Source organism: Caretta caretta, chromosome 2, assembly GCF_965140235.1.
Source record: "Caretta caretta isolate rCarCar2 chromosome 2, rCarCar1.hap1, whole genome shotgun sequence".
Classification (NCBI taxonomy): domain Eukaryota; kingdom Metazoa; phylum Chordata; order Testudines; family Cheloniidae; genus Caretta; species Caretta caretta.
In genome coordinates this window covers 122,301,657-122,329,475 of record NC_134207.1, presented here as the reverse complement: position 1 = coordinate 122,329,475, position 27,819 = coordinate 122,301,657, and the positions used below count along the sequence as shown (strand labels likewise).

At 41.4% G+C, this 27,819-nt stretch overlaps 1 protein-coding gene across 2 annotated transcripts; it reads left to right on the top strand.

Annotated features, from left to right (window-relative positions):
• The first annotated feature begins 94 nt into the window (after nt 1-94).
• On the top strand, nt 95-27,819 carry LOC125632062 (serpin B11-like). Of its 2 annotated transcripts, XM_048839718.2 has the most exons (8): nt 95-477; nt 9,198-9,382; nt 12,263-12,394; nt 12,975-13,118; nt 20,058-20,175; nt 21,388-21,530; nt 25,955-26,110; nt 26,261-27,819. In XM_048839718.2, the coding sequence occupies exons 2-8, from the start codon at nt 9,215-9,217 to the stop codon at nt 26,663-26,665; spliced, it is 1,266 nt and encodes a 421-aa protein (XP_048695675.1). In that variant the 5' UTR covers nt 95-477; nt 9,198-9,214; the 3' UTR covers nt 26,666-27,819. The 2 variants fall into 2 exon arrangements, with proteins under 2 accessions (XP_048695675.1, XP_074981512.1); XM_075125411.1 differs by lacking the exons at nt 95-477; nt 9,198-9,382; nt 12,263-12,394; nt 12,975-13,118 and adding an exon at nt 15,635-16,226.

The following is a 27,819-nucleotide window of genomic DNA, read 5'->3' as shown; positions in this document are numbered from 1 at the left end:
TTCCAAGCAAGGAGTCTCTGAAGATAATATCACCTTCCGGCCTCAACCCATGAAATGAGCTCTGCCTGGAGAGATTTCTGTGCACATGCAGAGCCCCACTGACTTCAAAGGGGTGCCCCGAGGGATCCACCTTCACCGAGCTCGTTGCAGGTCTGGATCCTGAGTTTCTATGTGAAGAGTATCTTGGCTTTGTGATCAGGAGATTTTGGCAACAGATATAGACTGTTAGACTTGCCAGGCAAAATAGTCAAAATAAAGCTCTAATTGCAGATAGTTGGACACTCTGTTCCTCCAAAATGCTGCAAGAAACTACAAGATGATGGGCCTTTGACATGACTAAATTATAATGATTTCACCACCACTGCAGAGAGTGGGTAGACCATTATGCAGTGGGAGTGGCAGAGACTTTTATATTCTAGCAGCCACAGAAAGCTGCTTGGAGCTCACTTACTCAGCAGACAAGAAGCAGACAAGAAGGTAAACAATTTTAAAACAATTTTGTTTTATAACTATGAACTGTGATTGGTGAGGAAGGCTGTTTTAAAAGCAAACTTTTAAAATTAAGGAATTCTGTAGGTTTGCAAAATAAACAGTGTTTCAGTGGGGACGGACAGTATGATCTTTTAGGTTGTTCATCTTTTGAAGAACTAGGCAACAAAAGCACCATGAAAAATCTGAACATGGAGGAGATAAGTTCAAAATTCTTAGACGTGTATGTTGTGTGATAAAATCTGTTGTGACATATGTATATAACTGCATGTGATACTGTTGAAGTTGTAATTAGTGGAGGCCCTTGGCTAAAATAACCCAAATCTGTTGATTTGCATGGCATAATGCAAATCCTATTCCCTCTCTTTGACTTTTGGAGAACTAGAGGTGAAAGGTGGGAGAGTTGAGTATCTTTAGTTTTTCAGTATTGGTTGGGAGGTTAATGTTGGCTCTGGAAGTATCTGATGTTGGCTTTGATATTTGGATTATGCTTTAATGTTTGGTAAAAAGCACACAGAGCTCAGGATAGATGTAGGTAAATACACAGATATAAAAGTTCTTCATGCAGGAACAAATAGAGTCAGAAAGTAACGGAATGGATGCACTCCCAAGGCATTAGCTACTAATTAGTGGAGCATTGCCAATGGCTTTACCAAAGAGAATGATCCTCATTATTTCATTTTACAAATGGGGAAATTGAGGGACAGAGGTTAAGTGTCTTGCCCAAGGCCACTCATAAAGGTAATGGTACAGCTGGAATGAGAATCCAAGTTTCCTGACTTAAGCACAGTGTTAGGATATAGATATTCAGGCCTGTCTGCAAAAGCCTGTACTTTAAGAATTTAGGTGTATTCTTATCACTTGGCTAATCAGAGGTATAAAAGAAAGAATCAAAATCACTGTCTCCCAGTGTAAGGTCCTTCTCTTACTGTGACAGTCTGAGGCCCCGTTCTTAGGCTAAGGCCTTTGGCTAAGCAACAGAGGCAGCCATAAACTGGGAAGCTACCGGTCACATCCTCACATTCCAAACTAGTCACATTGAAAGAAGGTTGTCATAAATATAAGGGGAAGGGTAAACCCTTTTAAAATCCCTCCTGGCCAGAGGAAAAATCCTCTCACCTGTAAAGGGTTAAGAAACTAAAGGTAACCTCGCTGGCACCTGACCAAAATGATGAATGAGGAGACAAGATACTTTCAAAAGCTGGGAGGAGGGAGAAAAACAAAGGGTTTGTGTCTGTCTGTATGATGCTTTTGCCGGGGACAGAACAGGAATGGAGTCTTAGAACTTAGTAAGTAATCTAGCTAGGTATGTGTTAGATTTTGATTTCTTAAAATAGCTGTGCTGAATAGAATGAATATTCCTGTCTGTGTGTCTTTTTTGTAACTTAAGGTTTTGCCTAGAGGGATTCTCTATGTTTGAATCTAATTACCCTGTAAGGTATCTACCATCCTGATTTTACAGAGGTGATTCCTTTACTTCTATTAAAAGTCTTTTTGTAAGGAAACTGAATGCTTTTTCGTTGTTCTAAGATCCCAGGGTTTGGGTCTGTGGTCACCTATGCAAATTGGTGAGGATTTTTACCAAACCTTCCCCAGGAAGTGGGGTGCAAGCTTGGGAGGATTTTGGGGGGAAAGATGGGTCCAAACTCCCTTTTTTCAGGAACCCAGATAAAGTTTGGTGGTGGCAGTGGAAATCCAAGGGCAAAGGGTAAAATTAATTTGTACCTTGGGGAAGTTTTAACCTAAGCTGATAAAAGTAAGCTTAGGAAGTTTTCATGCAGGTCCCCACATCTGTACCCTAGAGTTCAGAGTGGGGGAGGAACCTTGACAAAGGTGCTGTTGGGCTGTTAGGAATACAATCCTGTCCTGATAATGCCTGTTACCTCCAGAGAAAGGGAAGTGCCTAGAAGATGTAAAAGGAAATTTAGGTTGATAGTTTTCTGTCTGGTAAGAACTCACTTATCAATAGACACAGCTGGGAAACCCTTATGTCTTTATAGATGTCGTTGTGAAATCCTCACTTCTGTATTGTTTTGTCATTATAGTTCCCACTTTGCTATTGTTTATTGGCATGGTCTCTGTCTGGTTCTGTGATTGTTTCTGTCTGCTGTATACTTAATTTTGCTGGGTGTAAACTAATTAAGGTGTTGGGATATAATTGGTTAGCTAATCATGTTACAATATGTTAGGATTGGTTAGTTAAATTTCAGTAGAATGATTGGTTAAGGTATAGCTAAGAATATCACTATATAAATTAGGGGCAAACAGGAAGTAAGTTGGGATTCGAAAATAAGGAAAAAGGAACTTGTATTTAAGCTTGCTGGAAGTTCACCCCAATAAACATCGAATTGTTTGCACCTTCGGACTTCGGGTATTGCTGCTCTCTGTTCATGCGAGAAGGACTAGGGAAGTGGGAGAGTGAAGGAATAAGCTCTCTAACATCTTTGTGCTGGGACTTGGGTACATCGCATCGGATAGGTGAGTGGCAGCCTGTAAGTCCCCCTCCCCAACAGTCTGCGCAGCTGCTTGGAGGGGGTATGGCGAACTCTTGTGATGGTAGTTGCGGGTTCTGGCAAGCTGACCTTAAAAACTTCAAAGGAAGGAGATTCCACCACCTCCCTAGGTAATGCATTCCAGTGCTTCACCACCCTCCTAGTGAAAAAGATTTTTCTAATATCCAACCTAAACCTCCCCCACTGCAACTTGAGACCATTACTTCTCGTTCTGTCATCTGCTACCGCTGAGAACAGTCTAGATCCATCCTCTTCGGAAACCCCTTTCATTTAGTTGAAAGCAGCTATCTAATCCCCCTCATTCTTCTCTTCCGCAGACTAAACAATCCCAATTACCTCAGCCTCTCCTCATAAGTCATGTGTTCCAGTCCCCTAATCATTTTTGTTGCCTTCCACTGGACAGTTTCCAATATTTTCACATCCTTCTTGTAGTGTGGGGCCCAAAACTGGACACAGTACTCCATATGAGGCCTCACCAATGTCGAATAGAGGGGAACGATCACGTCCCTCGATCTGCTGGCAATGCCCCTACTTCTACAGCCCAAAATGCTATTGGCCTTCTTGGCAATGAGGGTACACTGTTGACTCATATCCAGCTTCTTGTCCACTGTAACCCCTACGTCCTTTTCTGCAGAACTGCTGCCTAGCCATTTGGTCCCTAGTCTGTAGCAGTGCATGGGATTCTTCCGTCCTAAGTGCAGGACTCTGCACTTGTCCTTGTTGAACCTCATCAGATTTCTTTTGGCCCAATCCTTTAATTTGTCTAGGTCCCTCTGTATCCTATCCCTACCATCCAGCATATCTACCTCTCCTCCCAGTTTAGTATCATCTGCAAACTTGCTGAGGGTGCAATCCACACCATCCTCCAGATCATTAATGAAGATATTGAACAAAACTGGCCCGAGGACCGACCCTTGGGGCACTCCACTTGATACTGGCTGCCAGCTAGACATGGAGCCATTGATCACTACCCATTGAGCCCGACAATCTAGCCAGCTTTCTATCCACCATATAGTCCATTCATCCAGCCCATAATTCTTTAACTTGCTGGCAAGAATACTGTGGGAGACAGAGCCCAGACTCCATCCTGTTGTTCCATTGAATCTAAAAAAGAGGGAGAGGAACTACTGTTGGTCATGACGACATCCAGAGACACTCTATCACATCTGGATTGTCACAGAGTGTAACACCAGAAGGGACTATTAGATCAGCTAGTGTGGCTTCCTGTATATCACAGGCCACCAACACCCACACACTAAACCCATTCAGTCAGGAGAACTATAAGTTCACGTCACTAGCGGTATAATGTCACTTAAACTTATATTTGTTTTATAACTGCCTGCTTAATCTTTTCATAAATTTATAACCGATACACTGACTGAACACGGTTGTTTCTCAAAACTTGAACACTAACTTATGTGGGGCAGGGGGGAACAAACTTAGTCATCCTGAATCCATTCTATATTTCAATAATTTAAAATATTGCCTGATTCTTCCTATAACCTATAAGTTGCTCTGATGGCATTTTTCCCCCTTCTTTATAAAAAACAGGGGATATAAATAATCCTGGGAATTACTGGCCAATCAGCCTTTTAAATTTGGTCTTTAAAATGTAGACCAGCTATTTTCAGGGGAGGTTAGAGGACTGTGCTGAGAGCTTTGATCTTCTGTACAAGAACAAGCCAGCTTTAGGCATTGCTGCTCAACCACAGATAATTGTTTCATGCTCACACATCTGATTTATAAATATTGTTGCCTTAAGTGGAGAGTTTGATGTGACTGCTGATTTTAAGTCTCCTTTTGATTCTGTGGACAGAGGTCATCTTTGGGAGAAACTAAGGAAGGCTGGGATAGATTTTAGGTTACTTTATCTTTTGAGCCCCCCCTCAAGGTCAGATGGTGGCCAGGATCAGGACATTAACTGATCCCATTCCCATTACAATTGGCAACAAGGCTGTCTACTGGCCCCCTTTTATTTTTACTTTTTATATCAATGAGGTTTTGATGGTTTTGAGGGGAAGCAGTATTTTCCTCCCAAAATTTGTAACCAACCTGGGCGTGCAGATGATGTGGCCAGGTCGAAGATTTGCCGTGTTGCCTATTATTTTGCAACTTTTATTGCAGTTTGATAACTAAATGTTCCTTCCCAATCTTGGCTCAGAAGCCTTTTGCATCATGGACTCGAAAATTGGAATATTAGTTGTACAGCAATAATGTTTCTGTTATATGGGCAGTTGCTCTATTTACCTGATCAACAGCCAAAATAAAAATTGTGCGAAGGATATGCTAAATGGCCTAAATGGATCTGTTTATTCCTAACTTCTGTAATTTTATTTTTGTATATTGTTTTATGGACTGTTTCAAAAATGTAAATTGAATCTTGGAGACTGGTGTTTAAATCCATTCTTTTTAGTTACTGCATTGTAATGAGTTTAAAACTTATATTATTCAGTTATGGCTAATTGCTAAGATGCCATATTAACAAGAGAGATTTGATTGGCTTTCTCAGAAAGGTGTCTCACCACTGCCCTGTTTTGAGTGTTCCTTTTGAGCTTATTTTATAATTCCATTTTGAGATATTTTTGGAAACATTTGCATTTTTCTTATTTCGGGTTCTTGGGGCCCAGTTCTGTCCTCAGTTACAGTACAACTCACTGATGTAACTCATGATTATATAGATGATGCACACAATTTAATGATTAAGACAACAAGGAGTACTTAGAATCATAGAATATCAGGGTTGGAAGGAACCTCAGGAGGTCATCTAGTCCAACCCCCTGCTCAAAGCAGGACCAATCCCCACTTTTTGCCCCAGATCCCTAAATGGCCCCCTCAAGGATTGAACTCACAACCCTGGGTTTAGCAGGCCAATGCTCAAACCACTGAGCTATCCCTCCCACTTGTGGCATCTTAGAGACTAACAAATTTATTTGGGCATAAGCTTTCGTGGGCTACAACCCACTTCATCAGAAGCATGGAGTGGAAAATACAGTAGGAAGATATATATACAGAATACATGAAAAGATGGGCGTTGCCTTAACAATTCTAACAAGATAATTCAATTAAAGTGGGCTATTAATTTAATGGTTGTGAGTCTTTGAAAACCCCTTCTGCCTGTAGTGGGTTAGTGGTTGTCCCTCCCCCTCTGGCTCAAAGGGAGGCCAACCCAGTTGCAGCGGGAATTAGCAAATAAGGGCTGTGATCTATGGGGCTTGGGCACAGGTCCTCAGGCAGGGCAGAGCAGCCAACACCCTAGGGGGGCTCTGGCCCTCAGGCAGGGCAAAGCAGCAAATAGGCCATTCAGCCTAAGATGGGGAGAGGGTGGGGTGGGGTTGGCAGCAGGGGGTAAGGGCCCACTCTACTCCACTGGGTCCCAGCCAAGGGCCCTGACAGTGGCAGAGGGCTCCACCATTGGGTCAGCAGGGATCCCACCAAAACACACTGACTTGAGCACTGGGCTACTTCCTATCATAATCCAGGGGGGGTTTGTGGTGGCCAGGGATAGTTGGGGTAGTCGGCCGCTGACAATCTCAGCAGTCCTCTCCAGCCTCAGTCTCTTCTGAGGGCTGGGCGCTACTCAGCTCAGTCTCAGGACCAGTGGCCTACAGCAAGCAAGAGACATCTGTCTCCTTCCCTGGCTGTCGCTCAACTGAGCTGGTATCTGAAATAAGTTCACTTTTTCCATGGTGCAGATCAGGTGAACAAGCCTTCCTGAAGGCCATGTCCTGATCATTTAGTTAGACAGATTAGAGGAGGACACACTAGAATGAGGGACCCTGCAAGCTATTCACATTCTGTATATCGTACAGTTTTCATTAAGGACCAAGTTATAGTTCATATTTTTTCCATTGAGTGTTTCATCCTGTAATAGATGTAGTGATCTTTGTAAATCAATTGCATGGCTACTTAGCTTATAATTGTGATTGCTAGAGACAGTAACAGACCTATTTATTTTCCCTTACCTTGTAACTAACTATTCATAGTTATAAGGGAGAGGTAGGTTATATGTAGTTTGTAATTATGTTATTCTCTCCTAGTGCTGTTTTAACTAGTCCAGAGTAGTCTAATAGTGATCTATTCTCAAAAACATGACCTGCCCATCATGAAAGAACAAAGCAACCAATTTTAGCTATGACTTTTTCAAAGTTCTTACTTGCTTAGCTATCATTCAGTAAGACAAGGTGGGGGATGATACCAGTCAGCTCTGTGTTTTTGGGGAACCAGGGCGCAGTATCTAGCCTGTCTGACACATAAAAGACACCCCACCACACACCAGTCTCTGCTTGAACCAAAACCGACCAGAGAAAAGGCTTGCAGAGAGCAGTGAAGGGCTTTGGGAGACACACCCATACCCCTCCTGACAAGGGTGACAAGATTAAGACATCTCCATTAGCATACAGAATGGAAAACAGAGATAACTCCCCTAGCCTCATCTGCATGAAAGATGGGACAGGGAGACAACTCTATTTGCATAAAGAATGGAGAACAGAGACCTGCACTGAACTCTGGGATCAGAAAAGCAGGGACGCACTGCATCCTGTGGATCTCTGCTCCAGATGTTAATGAACCTATGCCTGCACACACCCAGCTCAGCAGTTATCAGACCAATTCTAGTAATGAATCCTTGATTGATATCCAAAATACTAAAGCAGCCTAGTTGCATTGTGAGCTCCCTGGAAGAAAACACCACCCATAGCCAACAGTGATCAGCTCCTATTGTCTAGCCTAAAGAAAACTCTTGAGTCATCAGTTTACCTATAGACAAATCTAGTGTTCTCCCTTGAACCATTGTATTTCCTCTACAAAAATCCCTACTCACCCTCCAGTCAGTGTTCTGATGCATGGACACAAACTCTGCATCAGTTCCACTGGGACTCCATCTTCTCCTGACTGATCGTGCTGGGGGCTCTGCCTGTCTCCCGCCCTCAGGACCCTGAGCTACCACCATCACCTGGGAACCCCGACCAGTTCATGCTTCAGGGAACAGTGAGATCCTTTTCTTTCTCTCTCTCTGTTTTCCTTTCTACCTCAGGTATTGACATTTAATAATGTATGTTATGCTGGTTTAGGCTTTTCTTGTGTGGTTATCACTATTATTCAATAAATAACTTTTATGGTTAAGCTGGTTGCTTCTCTCCCTCTCTCTTAACTTTACTCTTTTGTGTTTTTAGCTTTCCCCATTTACTCTGCAGCAACACTTCTTTTACCTAAGCTAAAGATCCCTGTAGCGCCCAAAAATACTGTGGGGTTTGCTCATCAAGTGGGTTACTACCAGTACAATTGTGACATGAAACTGGAGATAGGGACGTGGTAAACCTGTGGCATATAAGGGGGGACAGCTGAAAGTGCTGCTTGGCCCAGCCTATTGAGTACAGGGACGTAGAAGGGGGTCAGCTTAAGAGTGCTGATTGACCTGGTCCACGCAGTCTTGCTCTGTTAGTGTGTGTGTGTGTGTTCATCTGGTTCTAGGGCTAGAGGAACCCAGTCCTGGGGAACCTAGGTCCTGCAGGATAGCTCCATTGGGAGGGGACTTGCAGAAGGAAGGAGTAGAGCTCCATATGAACACACAAGTGACATAAGTAGTCCATTAATAAAATTACAGAACCCTCCCGCCCCAGAAGAGTAACCCTAATAAATGAGCATACCCCAAAGTAACGGGCACATCTGGTAACAGGGAGGAAATATCTTTTATTGGACTAACTTCTGTTGTTGAGAGAGACAAGCTCTGGAGCTGACACAGAGCTCTTCTTCAGGTCCTCTCACCAACAGAAGGGGGTCCAATAAAAGATATTATCCCACCCACCTTATCTCTCTAATATCCTGAGACTGACACGGCTACAACAGCACTGCAGACCATTCAGTAAGGCAGAGAAGAATCCAGTCCTACATTAGGAAATCAGAGCATGTTCAGTGCTGGATCTAGTATCATTGCCCAGGCCCAGCTGCATTCTTGCTGCTAAGCTGGGCACAGTCAGGAGCTGTACCTTGGAAAGTGGAGAAGACTGGAAAGAAGATGGCTCATGGCTATACAAGATGGTTCATGATGATCAGTAGTAGCCTCCTTGGCTCAGGAGCACCTAAGCTTCTGTTGGTTAGCAATCAGATATAGTAATTTCAGCTGAACTCAGGCTTTAGTCTCACAACGTTGAGCAAAGTAAATTATTCAGATTTGGTTCTCTTCTTTTTTGTTCCTAGCCATCTGTGACTTCACAATGGGCTCCATTTCTCAAGCAATTACTGAAATGGGCCTTGATCTTTACAATGAACTGAACAAAAATGCTGCAAACAAAAATATCTTCTTCTCCCCTATGAGTATCTCTACTGGCCTGGTCATGGTCCTTTTGGGTGCCAGAGGTAACACTGCTAATCAGATGCAAACGGTAAGTGTCAACAAAACACGTGTACGTGCTTTTATATTTTACATGCTTTTTTCTGTTAAGGCAAACATTAAAAGTAAAGACAAATTATGTGAGAATTTTATAAAAAAGTGCATTTTCCGGGGATAATGCAGAATTAAGAAAAGAAACACTGTTTTCAAAATTGCTGCATCATGATTTCTATCACCTGCTTGTAGTGTCCGACTAATGATATGATTAGGATTCAGCGGCGTAGAGGCAGGGCTTAAGTCACATGGTGACATGGCAGTCTGCCACCATTCCCTTGCCACCATCTTGGGCTCCATTTTAAAAATAATGTTTCTAGTAGTTATGTTTGTCAAGATATCCTTAAAACTGGAAATATAATCAGTGCAGAGATGTCTGCAGAAAGCCTGGAGCAATTGTTCTGAGCGGTGTGAACTGTCCTGTTCATTTTAGTGAGGTGTTAGCTCAGCTGCTCAATGTTGACATTTTGGGGTCTAATTTTCTGAAGTGCTGAGCCCAACAGCTCCTTTTAAAGTCAAAAGAACCTACAGAAGGTCTACTTCTCTGAAAATCAGGCCCTTAAGTTTTTCACTGCTCATCAGAAAGTCAGAAAAGACAGAGTTTAGTTTGCCACTGCATAGGACTCATCCTCTCAGAAAGCCCTTCAAACTTCCTGTCCACTTGCAAAGTTGTAAGAGTTGGTCAGAAATCAGGATTTTTTTCCTCTGTCAAAAACGTTTGCCTTTTCATCCGAAAACCAAAATGTTTTGGCCAAAAGCTGCTGAAAAACCAAAAACATTTGGTCAAAAATTTCTGAAAGATTGAAAAATTTTACTTTAGGTGTTTTTGGTTTGCTGACATCAACAGTAATCACCTTTTTGAAGAAAGCAGACACTTTCCACAAAATTTTGTTCGACTGAGACCCCAATTTTCCTTTTTTTTTTTTTTAAGGAAAAGTTTCAACCAGCCCTTTAAAGGATGTCCTTTTGTTTAAGCTACCTACCAATAAGTGGCTTTAGAGTGCATTTACAAAGATTGTAGCATCTATGTTGCGTGGGGCTGTACTTTAAAAAAACAAAACTAAATGTTGTCCTGTATTTTCATATCAGTCCCCTTTATTTCCTTGAAATGATGGTCATCCTCTCAAACAACAAATGGGAGAGGACTTGATTCTACTCTTACACCAGTATTAATTTGTAGCAGCTGCACTATAGTCAGTGGATTTACATTGCTGTAAAACTGATGTGAGATCAGAATCAGGCTTTTAGTGTGTGAACCACTTCTTAGTCTTCATCTTAGATTTGAAGAAAAATTCAGAATAAAACTATGAAATGCTGGACTACTTAAAAATTAGACTATGGATTAAGAACAATGGGCTGCCTCCTCAGCTGTTTTAAATTGCTAGCGCACCATTCAGGACAGGTTCCATCAGCTCAGATTTGACCCAGCGATTTAATCTCTTTATTTAGAAGAAGATATTGAGAACGATAAAGGTAGGAAAACCATTCGGACATATTCAGAAGTACCTAGCAACATCCTAATTCAGGAGAAGTAAAAAGGCTTGGATTCTAGAAACTCTATGATATGGACCCTTTAATTATCTTTACCAATCAAAGTCTAGCACAATTTTTCAATCTAGGTGCCAAAAGTAGGTTCTTAAATCCATATTTATGTACATAAATTGCTGAGCAGCCACAAATCCCACTGAAGTCAAGAGAACGTGCAGTATATGATAAAGATGTGAACAAATTAGAGAAAGTCCAGAGGAGAGTGACAAATAATAAAAAGGTGTAGAAAACCTGACCTATGAGAAAAGGTTAAAAACACTGGGCATATTGAGTCTTGAGAAAAGCCTGAAGGGGGACCTGATAATAGTCTTCAAATATGGTAAGGGTTGTTATAAGGGTATGGTGATCAATTGTTCTCCCTGTCCACTGAAGGTAGGACAAAAAGTAATGGGCTTAAATTGAAGCAAGGGAGATTTAAATTAGATATTAGGACAAACGTTCTATCTATCAGGATAGTTAAGCTCTGGAATAGACTTCCAAAGGAGGTTGTGGGATCTCCACCACTGGAGGTACAAGAGCAGACAAGGCAAACAACTGTTGGATGGTCTTGGTTTCCTTGGACCAGTCTTATTGCAGGAGGCTGGAAAAGATCAGTGTTTCTCAACCTTTTTGATACCAGCTTGCTGCCTTCTTAAAGTGTGTCAGGAAGATTTCAGGACCTGGCGCCGGTCCATGGATAGGCTGTTGAGAAACACTGGACTAGATGACCTCTTGAGGTCCCTTCTAGCCCTACATTTCTATGATTGGTATTCTTAGGTTACCATGTGCAGAACCTGACTGCTGCATGAACACTTTCTCAAGGTGGAGCTTGCTCCCTTTTCACCCACCCAACGGCCTTGACAGCTATACTGAATACGCTTATGTTAAAACAGGGATGGAGTTCTAATCTTCCCCAGAAAGGGGCTAATACCTCTTCTTCTTTCTGAATTCAAGTGTCAATCTCAAATTGAGATTCACACCTTGAACATTTTCAAAATGAAAATTTTGTTTTCCTGTTCAAAATGACTAATTTAGAAACAATCTACTTATAGTTAAAATATGTAAAGTAGAACTTGAAGTGTTTCAAAATCATCAGAACAAGATGTTTTGATTGACCCAAAATGATTTTTTTTTTTTTTGCTTGTGGGTTCAAAAATTTTAGATTTAGACATTTTATCCCAATTTGGGACTGGAAAACTTCTCAAAATCTCAAATATTTTGTCAGGACAGGAAAACTGTTTCCTGCTCAGCTGGTATCTAGTGTAACAAATGTCTTAAGATAAGAAAAAGCCTTTCTGTGGATGTATTTATGCTGCTTACAGCTGCCGTAATGTTACAATTTCAATCACAGGTTCTTCATTTGAACAGAGCTGCAGGAAGTGCAAACCTTGGAACTGGGCCTGTCTTGGAAAGTGGGACGACAGAAGCTGAGCCCGAATATCTCAATGAAGGGCAATATCATGAACTTCCTCACTTCCCAAAGGTACCTCTTCTGACCAAGATAGATAGCATTTTCATAGCTGTAAGGGGAGCTGCAGGCTGTATAATGGCCAGTGACAGCCGTTAGAGGAGTCATGATCACAGGCAGGAGGCCGCTGTAGTATACTAGGAAATCCTTGACCGGGAGGTCGTGATTGATTGATTAAGGGTCCAGTCCTGAAGAAATCAGTGCGCACACACACACACACACACACACACTCTTTCTCTCTCTCTCTACTAAGAGCCAGGGGAGCAATTCCCCTGCTTTTGTACACTTACTCATGCTGGCTCCCAGGGGAGCTAGGGTGAGTATAAATAGCAGTAGAGCCGCCGTAGTATGGGTCGGGGCAGTGGAGGCGCTGCTGAGCCATGCCGTGTGCATGCCCACCAGTTTCCGGCAGGCTTGTACTTGTTGCCACTAGCTGCGCTACCGTGGTTGTGCTGCTGTTTATATCCATTGCTAGCTCCCACTGAGAGAGATACTCAAACACCCTGTGTAATGGAACGATCAGTCCCGCTATTTAACTTTTATACAACTTTAACAAAGAGAAAATGAAGCGTCTTTATTTCTACTTCGTCTGAAGCCGTCTCCTTCCCGATGTGACTTGGCTGGAGGAATCCACACAGAGTTCCAGACACTCCTTTCCCAACTGAAAAATCTCAACAAGAGCTATGTATTGAGCCTGGCCAACAGTCTGTTTGCACAAAAAGGATATCATTTTCACCAGGTAAGTTACCTGTGTTTGTTACATGTGAGAATTGAATCAAAGCTCACCTTTATACCAGAGATTCAGGGATGCCGACTCTTGTTATTTTTAGCATACGTTTCACAATATTTGGTGTTTTCCTTAAAGCCCTAACTCCTGGGCTTATGATTGGGTGAAAATCTCAACTTTGTGTTTTTGTTGTTTTAAGCAAGCTTCTAGTCCTCAGGAAAGCTTGAAAACATGACCCAAGTACACCCTCGAGGCTTAGAAACCAGAAGGCAAAGAAAAAGAATCCAAAACTTTTGTTAATTAAAAAAAAAAAAAAAAGATGTTTTGGTCGGAGTTGGCTGCCTAATTCCTCTTTGTGGCCTTGGGAAATCTTCCTTCATGGTCAGGAGACTTTTCCCTTTTTGTTCAACTACGTGTTAGTGGGCTGAATGCACCAGATGCTCAACATAAATAATAACAGTAACTTTCTATGTCTGATCTAATCCTTATTTTTACACTTATTGTAGATAAGCAATTCTCCATGAAAAATCACCAATGTAATAAGGATCCAGTTCATGATTGTACTATAAGGCAATTAGCTCTGTCCAGATGCTCAGTGAATAAACTTATAGTACTTTAGTTTTCCTATCAACTTCAGTCCTGAACAAATTGTAAAAGAGCAGGGCTTTTTTCTAATTGGCTTGAGTCACCCAGTTTCATATGGAGGATCTGATTTATGGATTCTAACATCGTTGTACCAATAAAATAAAAACCAGCAGGATCTTATTAAAGGGAAAAAGGCAAAATACCACATTTACTGTGAATACAGAAAGAATCATAGTAAGCAGTTAGTTATAGTTATAACATTCCATTCAATCTCAAATTTATTCTCACATTCATTCATACAAACATACACACACAAACACACACACACACACACAGAGGTTCTGCAAGGTTGTTATCATAGTTACCAGCCTTAGAGTTGCTCATGCCAAGCCACTGGCCAGGTGGCCTGGACATGAGGAGGGAGCAGGGCCTTGTCAGATGCTCATCTGATGCTCCTGGAAGTTGGTTTGCAGAATCAGACCCCAAAGTTCTCACTTTTTAGAGTCTATTTTTATAGGAATTTCTTCCTATGCCAGTCTATGGGAATTGCTTCATCATGCTGTTGCTGAATCAATCAGCAGATAGCACATTCCTGACGGCTCCAAGATGTTATCTTGTTCTTTGGTTCTCCCATTCTTGAGGCTGTTGGGTGGATTCCAGTCTGCCCTCCGGGGGGGGGTCCTCTGGTTATTTCCACTTGACGCCTTCTTCAGCCGATGGACACTGGCTTCTTAGGCTGGCACCTCCCTGATCATTCAGTTATTATCTACACCAAGCATCCATCCACATCTATTTTAATCACAATTGTTAATACAACAAAAGGGCGGGAGTCTCTGGGTGCTGTTTCTGTTGTTAGAGTATTGCTTTGAGTCTCTCTCTGTGTGAATTGCTTTGAGAACAGACTCTGTCTTAGAATGTACTAACACAGTTAGCAGCTTGCAAGTTTCACACATAGAGGGAGAGAAACAGTACCAAAACCCAAGAGACCTCTTAATTAGTAATACCCTGGAATTTAAACTCTGGGGAATCAAACTCATTTGTGATTTTAATACAGAACTTCTTTAATATGATCCAACATAATCCCCCTTTTGACACTAAGATTTATAATCGTCAGTGTCACTTTCTATGTAGCCTATTCAAGAGAAAGTACTGTGAGGCAATTTGAGTTTGTGATTCCAATTCATGCCACATACATGATCCTAGTGATGTATCTTTACTACAAGGTTCTGGGGCAACAGGCAAGGTGAGGCACACCCACTTTTGAGGAGTCCATTTGGTACAACCTCTAGTGTCCAATAGCTTCCCTCCCTCCCCAGCCCACTGGCTCAAGGTTCAGGGTAGCCAAAAGGATCCCATGTGTAATATGGGGAGTGGGTTAACCTTCAATACCTTTGCCTCCAGGGACTGTTGGTGTGCAATTTTGACAACAATTTCTCCCATTAACAAGTCTGGTTTACAATACTGGAAACATATTGCATCCATTCATATTGATAAGTGTCAAACAATGATCTCTTTCTTTTTTAACAAATGCATCAAACCCTTAATATTTCCCAATATGACCCAGAACATTTTGTGTTCCAAAGTAGCTAGTGCAGGTATCTGCATTTCAGTGCATCCCATAGCTATGGCTGTGTAGTTTCCTATTTCTAATATATATTTTTTTCTTATGGATAAGCCATGTGGTAGTATTAAGCCATTACTAAAGATTCCATCGGCCTTTTAGGTTACCCAGACCAATTTGGACCAAGTCTACATTGGCATGTACTTGTTTTTGTATCAGGCTGTCCTGTAGCTGGGACAGAAAGCTTAATTTATTTTTAAGTTCCTGCAGGTCTTCAGTATTTTTTTTTTTTTAAACACACAACAGTGCTAGCAACAAGACAAAACACAAGACAAAACATAGAACACAGAACACAATTTCTATTGTGACAGTAGATTTGTTGGGGACACTGGGGCATGGCCACTAGGTAACTCGAGGGGATGAAAGACCACGAGTGTCGATGAAGCCCCCTCGCACTAGGCCCAGGTGTCATTGGCCCCCCCTCCTGCCTGGAGGCACTCGCAGCAGCTCTGCGTACTAGGCCCAAGTGTCCTTGGCCCCCCCGCCTGGAGGCACACACAGCAGTTATGCTAAGAATCTGCAACAATATGAGTCAGACTGCCTGAAACTAAGCAAGGCCAAACAGGGGAGATATGGAAGAACAATGCTGAATAAAGCAGCTTTATGTATAGTTTAACAAATGATACAGAGAACCAGGGAACTAGCTGGGAACTGGATTGGCTAGCTATATGGATACTTGGGGCAGCTTGCTATTGGATAAGTATGCTGGGAAAAAGGATGTATAAAAGCCTGTGTAACTTCCTGCTCTGTTGTGCAGGATTTGAGATTTTATTCTCCCTGTACCTTTTTGCAGCTGCAAATAAACTTTTCTGCTTCTCCACCCCGTTGTGATTATTGGGTGTAGCACACCGGGTAACGAACCACTCAAGCTGTTGTTCAGCCTCTCGGCACTGGGTGCCGGCAACAGATTCATGGTATTGGGTTGCTTTTCAGCTGGCATCAGCTTTTCCTGATTTTCTGAAAGACAAAAAGAACATGTTTCTACCCCTTTTGGGGTGGCAGATTATTGCTTAAAATATTTCTTTTACAAATACCCTTGCTGATTGCAGGCAAAACAGAGAAATTGCCCCCATATTTTCCTGTTTTTGTTCTATAGGCAGGCCAGGTTTCAATGGCTTTTATCTTTTAAGGGTTATGGGGAAATTATCCCAGTGTTTAGTCATTAAATCCCTGAGTTTTCCTTCTTATACAGCAGACCAAGTTTATAATGTTTTTCCTGCTGTGTTAAGCTTTAAGTTTTATTTACAGGTAATAACTGAGAAGCATCATTACCATACGACCTTAAAGGATTTTTCCAAAAATCATACACACTATACGTTGTTACAGGGATGCTTATTATCATTAAATTTATTAAAATTATCTTGTTATCCCATGCCTTTTATTTAGACAATTTGTTTGCTGACCAGGTATGTCCTTTATCCGCAGCTCCTTTGTGCTGCTAGTTCTTTCCTTCATCATTTAGGTAATTTGCATTTTCACAGAAACGTCCTGCTTTTGGATTTAAAGCCATCAGCAGCTCAGAGAGTCTATCTTAAAAGGGACACAATCAACTTTCACCAGAGTTTTGATTACTTTTAACTTCTGCTTCCAAAACACACAGCAATCTGAAAAAGAAAACCCAACCTATTGTGGCTCCCTTTGGAGCCCTAATAGCATTTTAATGAAGTAGCATGGTATGTTTGCATTTCTTTTGCCCCTTCTACAATATACCCTGCACATGGTCTGGGGCAAATGCACATTCCTTCCATAGTTTAACTTCTATAACATTATCCAGATCCATTTTTACATAAGGTGTCACTATTTCTTTTTTTGCTTACAGAGTTTTCATGTACCTTTATCAAAGTGACAGTCTGATTACTCAGAGCCATTTTAAGACTCAGTGTTTCTAACATTGCTTCTTTTTGTTTTGTGCACCTCACCCCTGCAGTTGCTTCAGAGAGGCACTGTCTTTTTTTAATTTTTTTTTTTACTACAACTCTCATCTGCTATTTTGTTACAAAAACAAACAAACAAAAAACAAACAAACAAAAAGAATCCCAAAATTTTTTTTTTATATTCTCCTGATTTTGACTGCCCTGCTGCAGCCACAACTTAAAAACATTTTAAATTTTGTAAAGCATTGAGTTACCTTTTAAGGGTTAAATGCCAAATCCCAAAGCCAAACAACACTAATTACCTGTGTCTAGCAAAAAGGTCTGTCAGTTTTGCAACTTTGAATTAAAGAGTCAAATGGATTTTTAGTGGCATTATTTAAAACAAAAACAAAACTAACTGGTCCTTAGAACTTTACATATTTACACACACACAGACAGATACATACACGTTTTCTTTTCCTTAACATCCCTTCCACACTGCTCTGTTTTTTACATCTTACATTCCCTTTATACATTTGAGGCAGTTAAGTTCCAATAGAACCCTCTTATGTTCTTTTATCAAATTTGACTAAATTGTCCAGTCAAATGATTTTAATCAGTTTATTTTTGCCTGGCTAATTTACAGACATTCCTTTGGAAAAGGGCCCATTTTTCTTTCAGAATGGCTGCAAAGAAACCAAGAATGCTCTTTCTCTAACACTTTTCCTTTTTAACATTTTCGGTTAAAAGTTGTTTGGGTGAAATACAAAGTTTAACTGCTTAATTCCCTCCAGCCTCTGCAGAGTTAACTTTTTTTTTTTTTTACTCTCTTTTCTCTTTGTAATTATGCCTGGGGGTGCCGTACATAGGACCTTCTCCCCCTTTACCTGCCTCCCTCCAGCCTCTGCAGAGTTAACTTTTTCACTCTTTTTGTATTCCTGGAGTGCCTCTTTCACTATTTTCAGCTGGCTTTGGTTATTTGTAGCCAGCACCTTCCAGTTGTCTGCTCCCTTTTCCGTTTGTGCCTTTTCCTCTTTACATGAGGACAAGCGGAGGGAAGAATCCTTACATGCCTCCCACAACAACCAAATTGCTGCTGCATCTCTTTTGGCAGCACTAGAAGGTTTGTATATGAGGATATACTGAGCCAATCTATCCTCTAGGTCCGAAATAGTGCAGTGCAGACATCAGCTAGGGCTTGTTTAGTCCAAGGACTGTGCCCAAATTTTTGAAGGATTTGTTTAAAAGGTGTAATTTCTTTAACAAAAGGTGAGGTTGGAGTTCCTTCTGACTCCATTCCTCCCTCTGGTACTGGCTTACCCTGTTTTCTTTTAAACATCTTAACATGGATATTTCAATCTCTTTGTCACTGCTGGTATTACTTAGCAAGTGACACAGCCCAGATTCTGAAATCATAGCTTAATCTATGCGTTTTTCCCCTGCTACCTTCCCAGAGGCCAGCAGGTCCCCTGCTACCTTCCCAGAGGCCAGCAGGTCCCCTGCTACCTTCCCAGAGGCCAGCAGGTCCAGTTAACCTGTTCTTCCCTGCTACCTTCTCGGAGGCCAGCAGGTCCCCTGCTACCTTCCCGGAGGCCAGCAGGTCTGGTTTAATCTGTTTTCCCTGCTACCTTCTCGGAGGCCAGCAGGTCCCCTGCTACCTTCTCGGAGGCCAGCAGGTCTGGTTTAATCTGTTTTTCCTGCTACCTTCTCAGAGGCCAGCAGGTCCCCTGCTACCTTCTCGGAGGCCAGCAGGTCTGGTTTAATCTGTTTTTCCTGCTACCTTCTCGGAGGCCAGCAGGTCTGGTTTAACCTAATAGAAATGCCTAGCTCACTAGAGCTGGCGGTGTGCACACCAATATTTACAATAACTGAGGTTTTTTACCAATATTCCCCCTTTCGCAATTCTCCACCAAAATGTTGTACCAATAAAATAAAAACCAGCAGGATCTTATTAAAGGGAAAAAGGCAAAATACCACATTTACTGTGAATACAGAAAGAATCATAGTAAGCAGTTAGTTATAGTTATAACATTCCATTCAATCTCAAATTTATTCTCACATTCATTCATACAAACATACACACACAAACACACACACACACAGAGGTTCTGCAAGGTTGTTATCATAGTTACCAGCCTTAGAGTTGCTCATGCCAAGCCACTGGCCAGGTGGCCTGGACATGAGGAGGGAGCAGGGCCTTGTCAGATGCTCATCTGATGCTCCTGGAAGTTGGTTTGCAGAATCAGACCCCAAAGTTCTCACTTTTTAGAGTCTATTTTTATAGGAATTTCTTCCTATGCCAGTCTATGGGAATTGCTTCATCATGCTGTTGCTGAATCAATCAGCAGATAACATCTTGGAGCCGTCAGGAATGTGCTATCTTGTTCTTTGGTTCTCCCATTCTTGAGGCTGTTGGGTGGATTCCAGTCTGCCCTCCGGGGGGGGGGGGGGGGGGTCCTCTGGTTATTTCCACTTGACGCCTTCTTCAGCTGATGGACACTGGCTTCTTAGGCTGGCACCTCCCTGATCATTCAGTTATTATCTACACCAAGCATCCATCCACATCCACATCTATTTTAATCACAATTGTTAATACAACAAAAGGGCGGGAGTCTTTGGGTGCTGTTTCTGTTGTTAGAGTATTGCTTTGAGTCTCTCTCTGTGTGAATTGCTTTGAGAACAGACTCTGTCTTAGAATGTACTAACACAGTTAGCAGCTTGCAAGTTTCACACATAGAGGGAGAGAAACAGTACCAAAACCCAAGAGACCTCTTAATTAGTAATACCCTGGAATTTAAACTCTAAGGAATCAAACTCATTTGTGATTTTAATACAGAACTTCTTTAATATGATCCAACAACATTCATTAATGATCTTTATTTTACTGAACAGCAATATTTAGAATGCACTAAGGAATTATATGGAGCAATGCTGCAAACAGTTGATTTTGAAAGTGCTACGGAAGCAACCAGACAGACGATAAATTCCTGGGTTGAAAGCAAGACACAAGGTAAGAAAGCATAGGTCCGATTGTCATTGGCTTTTCTCACCGTTTCAACAAAAGAAGAATCAGGATTTGAAAGCAAAAGGTTTTCCACCTCTGTGTGTGTGTGTGTGTGAGTACTCGTCTAAAATATTTTAACATTAAAAATATGAATTTGCTATCACATTTTCATTTTTATAACATTGCTTTCATATCCTGGTTGATGGCAAGAATACAGGTCCACAGTGCTGGGGCGACAAATGGGGGTAACAGAAGCTGTGGGTCTAGCTGTGAGGTGCAGCAAAGCCAGGGAATGGGAGAAGACAGATCGAGAGACTGATCATGTGGAAAGCAGAGCCTACAGAGGAATGCTCAGGGTGTGGATGATGTCCTAACTGCCAGGGAGGGTCACATCATGAGTAACTTACATTTTCTGTTACCATCTCCATTAAGAACCCAAACATGAGTAATGATCTCTTGCACGCTGGCATATGGCACATTCCCTTTACCTCGGCTGCAGTCTCACCTAGCCAAAGATAATCAAACTTTGAAATTTCAATCTGAAGGTGGACAGAATGGCCCAGAGGGTTGGTTTTGAGCAGTGGAGCTTTTTCTCTAAGTCAGAGATTTGTCTTTGTCTCTGTAAACAAGTCAGTTTTGAATAAGAAGTTATCACCTGATGACTGTCCAGTGACCCATGTGGAAAAAGTTGTTGTTTTCAGTCAGGTTCCTAGTATCAGAACCTGAGGTTCACCTTTTAAAAGCAGCCTCATGCTTGTGCAGAGAAGCAGCCCAAGGGCTGTGCATCAATGAACTCCAGCTTCAGTCCTCAGAATGGAAGTAAAAAAACTACACAGATTATTACCAATCCCCAGAGCCATTCTGTCCATATTTGACTAAAAAAATGCAACTGAAATGGTCCTGGCCCCATGCACAGGGGTGAATGTCTGTACCCTCATTGAATGAGATGGGTTTTGTGAATTATCTACTTAATCCTTCTAAATCAGGGCTGAGTCATATTAGTAGCAGTGCATAGAGAAGTTTACAATGCAGTTGGCTATTTCATCCCCGTTCGGTGGATAAACGGAAAGATTTAATTTGCAGAGCCAAGAACTAGATTTTCCCCATGTTAAATTAACCTTGCAAATAAATAAATATTGATAAATGAAAATTCAGCTAGATCTGTCTGCCTCAAATAATAATTTACATTTAGCTTGTTTTTCTCTGACTGTTTTTAAGGTAAAATCAGGGAACTCTTTGTTCCTGGTGTTATTGACTCAACCGCTGTGCTGGTGCTAGTGAATGCAATCTACTTCAAAGCAACTTGGGAATACAAGTTTGAAGAAAAACACACAATGCCAAGAGACTTTAGGATAAACCAGGTACTGTAGCAGAATTCTATAGTTTTAGCTTTGTTTTGTCTTAGACACCTTCAGCAATGTCACTGCAGAGCACAACTTAGATATGGACCTATAGACATTGGCATCCCATCAACCTTACAAGCAAAATGAGGGTATACATTAAGCATAACCTGACTCTTCTACTGCATGAAAGATGTTTTTCAGTAGAGGCCAGTGATCTCAAAGTGAATGAAGAAAACAAGAGCAAAACTGTAGCAATGTTAACTGCTTAGTACGCTACATACTTGGAACATGGTCTAAACACCAGGATACAGATTTATTTATTTTTAACTACACCATCACTTCCTGTAGGCCATGATCCTGGAAAGACTTACACATGTAAGTAATTTCAGCATAGGTCCGTTGACTCGTGAGTGAAGTTGAGCACATGCAGAAAATTTGAGCTTCGACTTCAGAATTTTAAGCCTAGTCCTGCAGGTGCTAGTAACACCAGATAAGTGCCAGAAACCTTAGGGAAGGAAGGTCGGGGTTTAGCCATGAATTGGTTTATGGTACTAGTGATGTCACACACAACTGGCAGAGAAACAAGAAAGTCTGAAGTTCAGATTTCTCACAATCTCAAGGCAATTGTGTCAGATTTTATTAAGTGTTCATTATACTGCAACAAAAACCATAAGTTTTGGGAATTTAAAAATAAAATCGCAACAAAATGCCCATTATACTTCACATTGAAAGGCAAACTGCAAAGCAAAAACAAACAACCACCAACACAGGTTTGTGTTTGCTTTTTTATCATGTCCAAAAAAGCCCTTTTTTAAAAAAAAAATGTAACTTTTTTTCTTTGTTTGCCATAGGGATTTCAGGGAATGTCAAAGCTGGCTTTCCGTGTTAGCTGAGGTCTTAGAGGCCTCAGGTGCCTGTTCAAAAGAGGTATGAACTGAGAGAAGGTCACGAATGATGGAAGTTACACATCAGTTAACAAGTCATTGGCCAGATATTCATGTAGATTGGAACCCATTACAATCCTAGATCCAAATTCTCCAGTCATTAGGAAACTTCCAGGGACCTCAGCTAGAGGAAAAACAAAATAGATAAGATGAGACCTGAATTTCTACAGTAATAAAACATGCAGATTTTTGTTGAGAGTCCTGTTTAAATCTTCTTTAAGCATTAAAAAACAAAACAAAAAAAGGTCAGCAACCTATATTTATTCCCACCCACCCCTTTGCAGGGTTAAGAGACTAGCAAGATGGCGTTGCTACAATATCTAATGGGTTCATTTATATCCAAAGCGTTTACTATTTTCTTCAGAATATGGAAAAAGAGTCTGTTCTATAGCTGAGAACAGTCAATGCATTTGTGAGCACCATATCACATACAAATCTCAGCTACACCTTTTTATTTGAATACAAATTAGCAGGGAGGGGAATTTTATTGAACAGTAAAAGAGGGTGTCGCCTTAAAGATTCTTCTCTGAGCAAATTGGTTACACCTAAAATAAGACTTGAACAACAACCTAAACAAAGATATAAAAGAGGATGAGGCGCCCATTAAAGATGAAAAGGAGGACTTGTGGCACCGTAGAGACTAACAAATTTATTTGAGCATAAGCTTTCGTGAGCTACAGCTCACTTCATCAGATGCTGTAGCTCACGAAAGCTTATGCTCAAATAAATTTGTTAGTCTCTAAGGTGCCACAAGTCCTCCTTTTCTTTTTACGAATACAGACTAACACGGCTGCTACTCTGAAACCTGCCATTAAAGATGGTAACTTCTAGAAGATGAATGATATGAATGAATGACTGCCAGAAAACCTAGATATGATTGTAATCCGGACATGGGTATTGGTTGCTGCACTGCTACATCATACAGAAGCCCACAGAGATGGGGAGAAATTGTGCAAGTGAATTACCAACAAATTTTGACAGGTTTCAGAGAAATTTTGGGAAACAAAAGTCAGCAAGGTATTGAAATCCCATTTGTTAAATTGAGCAACTCTATTTGCATAACAATGAACTTCAGAGCAGGTTAGCATTTAAAGCCATATCTTCTTCTCGCAGGGGGAAGAGGAATAATGAATAATTGTTATTAAGCTAAAAGAACAGGAGTACTTGTGGCACCTTAGAGACTAACAAATTTATTAGAGCATAAGCTTTCGTGAGCTACAGTCCACTTCATTAGATGCATAGAATGGAACATATAGTAAGTGTGTGTGTGTGTGTGTGTGTGTGTATATAAGTTGGAAGTTACCATATAAACTGTGAGGCTAATTAGTTAAGATGAGCTATTATCAGCAGGAGAAAAAAACACTTTTGTAGTGATAATCAAGATGGCCTATTTAGACAGTTGACAAGAAGGTGTGGGAAATAGATTCAATATGTGTAATGACCCAGCCACTCCCAGTCTCTATTCAAACCCAAATTAATGGTATCAAGTTTGCATATTAATTCAAGCTCAGCAGTTTCTTGTTGGAGTCTGTTTTTGAAGCTTTTCTGTTGCAAAATTGCCACCCTTAAATCTTTTACTGAGTGGCCAGAGAGGTTGAGGTGTTCTCCTACCGCTTTTGAATGTTATGATACCTGTTATTAAGCTCTGTCTTTGTACAGGGGCAAGGTACAAACAAATGGGGGAGCTTCCTGTGTTGAAGTGCTCAGGATTCTAGGAGACAAACTATGGTTTGGTTGCACGGTTCATAAAAACAGGGAAGCTACACTTTTATGGCTTGTCAGACATCAGCATTTTTTCCAACCAAAGTCATTCCACAGCTCTTCCTGTGTGGAGCCTCTGAAGAAGCTGTGTCACAGGCAGAACGAGGGGGAAGGGGGAAGTCTCCCTTCCAAAAAGCTTCTATTCTATGGCTTTCAGCAACATTACAATTCTCCTTTACCTAACAGTGCCATAGAGATGTTCCTTAAATGACTGGTTAGCAATGATTTTCACCTTTCCTGTGTTTTATTCAAGCCAAGTATTTCCAATGACATATAATGTTTGAAAGATAGCAGGAAGGTGAACTGAACGAATTGGGGTGTGTGTATTTTCCTTGATCTTGTTATTTGAGTACTGATGACACTTATGCTGGTTTTATACCAGCATAACTCCAGTAGACCTGATTCTCCTCCCACTTACACCAGTTTTAACTGACTTCCATGGAAACAAAATAGTGGGGGCTCAGCACACACCAGCCAACCGCTAATCAGCTGTTTGGCGTCAGGCAGGAGACGCTGGAGGGATGGCGTGGAGCTGGGGTGGGAAGAGGTGGACCAAGGGTGGGTGCTTGGGGGAAGGGACGGTGTGGGGCAGGGGCTCAGGGCAGAGTGAGGGTGGAGCACCCTCCCGGAAAGAAAGAAAGAGCGAGCCTGTGTTTCCCACACCATTTGCATCCTGTTTCTCCTCCACCTCATGTGTTTGTTAAAAACAAGAGAAGTCAATAACCTTCACACATCGGGATGGAGAGTAAAAGTAACGCTTCCTTTTTCATCAAAGAACGGTTGCTGAAACATGGGAGACTGATATTTCACCTCCAGCAAAAGGAAACAAACTTGAATAGGTTTTAATTAAGTTTGTTTTGCATAATCACTCAATTCCAGTTTCACTGTAAATGCTTGTTTTAATGTCTCATTCCTTCTTGTGTTTAGTTAATAAACTTTCAACTTTAGAAGGAATGTTTTTGGGTGATTGTCAAGGAACAGAGTAAATCCAAGGCACCTGCAGAAAATGATGCATCACTGTTGGACAGTGAAAGAGTTGATAAACATTTCTCTCTTTTGGCCCTTGATATCAGTTCAACAGCCCCACTGGCTTTCCATGATACGTAGGCTCCTAAGTGCCTTAATAATGCTTGAAAATGGGACTTAGGAGCCTAAGCCACTTCGCAGCTTTTGAACATTTTACCCTCAGTTAACATTGCCAGACCACTTGTCCATGATCTATGTTAGGTCCAACTTCTTGTCTCCATTACACTACTTTAAATCTGGAGTGATTCCACTGACGTCAATAGAGTTACTCTGGATTTACATCAATGCTCTGAAAGCGGAATTTGGCCTTTGCACTGGAAGTCAGCTGCCTGATTTTTTGAGAGTTGATTATCGCACCAGAACAGGACTGACTTCAGTTGAGGCTATCCTGATTTACAGCAGTGTTTGATATCCCCATCAGGCCCCAGATCTTTCAGTGTGGAAGCCCCCGCTATTAATCTACTACATTCCCTCATTTTGTTCAGTTTTCAGCACCTTCTGTTTGTCAAATGATCATCCCATTTTAAACACTAGCTTGAGCAATACTCTGCTATGCCTTGATTGATAGTTTTTCCATTTACGAATATAAATGACTTATAAAATATTTATCCTATCTGCAATCAGTGTTCCTGTGAGCACTTCACATTGTCTTTTGTTCAAATGCAGGAGGGCACTGTCAGTTGTATTTATGTATCATTTTCTTTTAAATAGAATGAGAGCAAATCTGTGCAGATGATGTATCAGAAAGGCAGATTTAAAATTGCCCACATACAGGAGATGAATGCTCAGATTCTTATGATGCCATATGCTGGAAAAGCACTGAATATGATCATACTTCTACCCAATGACATCACTGGTCTGGAACAGGTAAAGGACATTATACCACTGAATATCTGTGAAGTAGCCCGAATATTGGCTCTCCTTTTTATCTGAATTAAACTTAGATAAAGATCTGAAGTGTTCAGAACTTCTCAGTTCCTTTGTCATTTATCGTGATCTCTCTTTTGGACCCTATAGGTTGAAAGGGCAATGACTTATGAGAAATTAACACACTGGACTTCCTTGGAAAGTATGAGAGAGAGAGAAGTGGAGGTGTATTTGCCCCGGTTCAAACTTGAAGACACCTTTGATCTCAACTTACCTTTACAAGAGATGGGGATGATTGATGTCTTTGAGCAATCAAAAGCTGATCTCTCTGGGATGGCTCCCTCACGACGGCTGTTTCTGTCAAAGGTTGTCCACAAGGCCTATGTGGAAGTTAATGAGGAAGGCACTTTGGCAGCAGTTGCTACAGGAAGTGTTGTTGTTAACCGATCCTATCCATCTGGTGATCTGTTTATGGCTGACCATCCTTTCCTTTTCTTTATACAGCACAATCCCACCAATACCATACTTTTCCTGGGAAAACTCTGCTCTCCTTAAAATCAAGGCAATTTTCTACCTCAGCAAGCACAGACAGATTATGTTATATTCTTCTACCATGAAATACTAGGACAGGTTTATTTTCTTAGTGTTTTTATAATCCTTTGAGATAACAAGCTAATAATTTTGGTGATGGCTCTTTAGATCCTTTCCATAGAGAGGAGAGAATTAGGGTCCATTTCAGGGGCACAGGACACTCCCACAAAGCAGAATCCCTTTTGCTAACATAGGTCAGCAGTTCAGACTGAGCTCAAATTCAAGAAGTACTTGGCATAGCACCTTCATGCTTCTGATCAGCGTAGTTATAATGGAGTCTTACTCTGTTACTATACTTTTAACCAATCCACATACTACCCAATTGCAGCTCATGTGGCATCCATTAACTAGGTCTTAAACATCGTCGGCCAGATTCTTGATCCCAACTAAGAACACTCCATAGCAAAGCAGGCACACAGTTGCTCTGAAAGTGTAGCCAAGGACTCCTGTTGGTAGGTATCTGGCCCTATGTCACCTTCCCCCTCCCTCGTCCACATAGGGTATGTCTACACAACAATTAAAAAATTGAGTCTGGCCCGGATCAGCTGACTGAGGTTCGCAGAACTCTAAAACTAGTGTAGATTTTTAGGCTTGGGCTAGAGCCCAAGCTCTGGGACTCCATGATGGGGGAAGAGTCCCTGAGCCTGAATGTCTACACAGCAAATTTTAGCCCTACAGCCTGAGCCCAAGTCAGCTGACTCAGGCCAGCTGCAGCTGTGCTGAAGGTCCTTTATTCCAGTGTATGTGTATTCCTAGAAGACATGGTGGGGTTAGAGAAAGGAAAAGTGACTAGTGCTCCACTGATCCTGGTCCCTATGTCACAGTTGTTACTGCAGCCATTCTAATTTAGGACAGTGATTAGGATGCATTAAATCAGCATAGGGACTGTTTGGGGCCCTGGCCAGCCCAGTATCAGAAATAGAAAAATGGTAGAGAAGGGTCACATTTCCCCCTACCCCACTTTCTGCAGCTGTGTGCTAAGTCTGAACTTGACTCAGATGGCAGTCCAGCCCTGAAATTCTCTTTTCTCATTCATATTCAAATAAGAAATATTTCCCTACAGCAAATAATAACCACGTATGTGCCAATAAATGCAACGCCTTACCTGTGATAATGGA

Coding starts and splice junctions, on each gene's coding strand:
- LOC125632062 (XM_048839718.2), top strand. CDS start 9,215: ATGGGCTCCATTTCTCAAGCAATTACTGAAATGGGCCTTGATCTTTAC. Junction 13,119..20,057: donor AAGGATATCATTTTCACCAG/GTAAGTTACCTG, acceptor TTTACTGAACAG/CAATATTTAGAATGCACTAA. Junction 21,531..25,954: donor GAGACTTTAGGATAAACCAG/GTACTGTAGCAG, acceptor TCTTTTAAATAG/AATGAGAGCAAATCTGTGCA.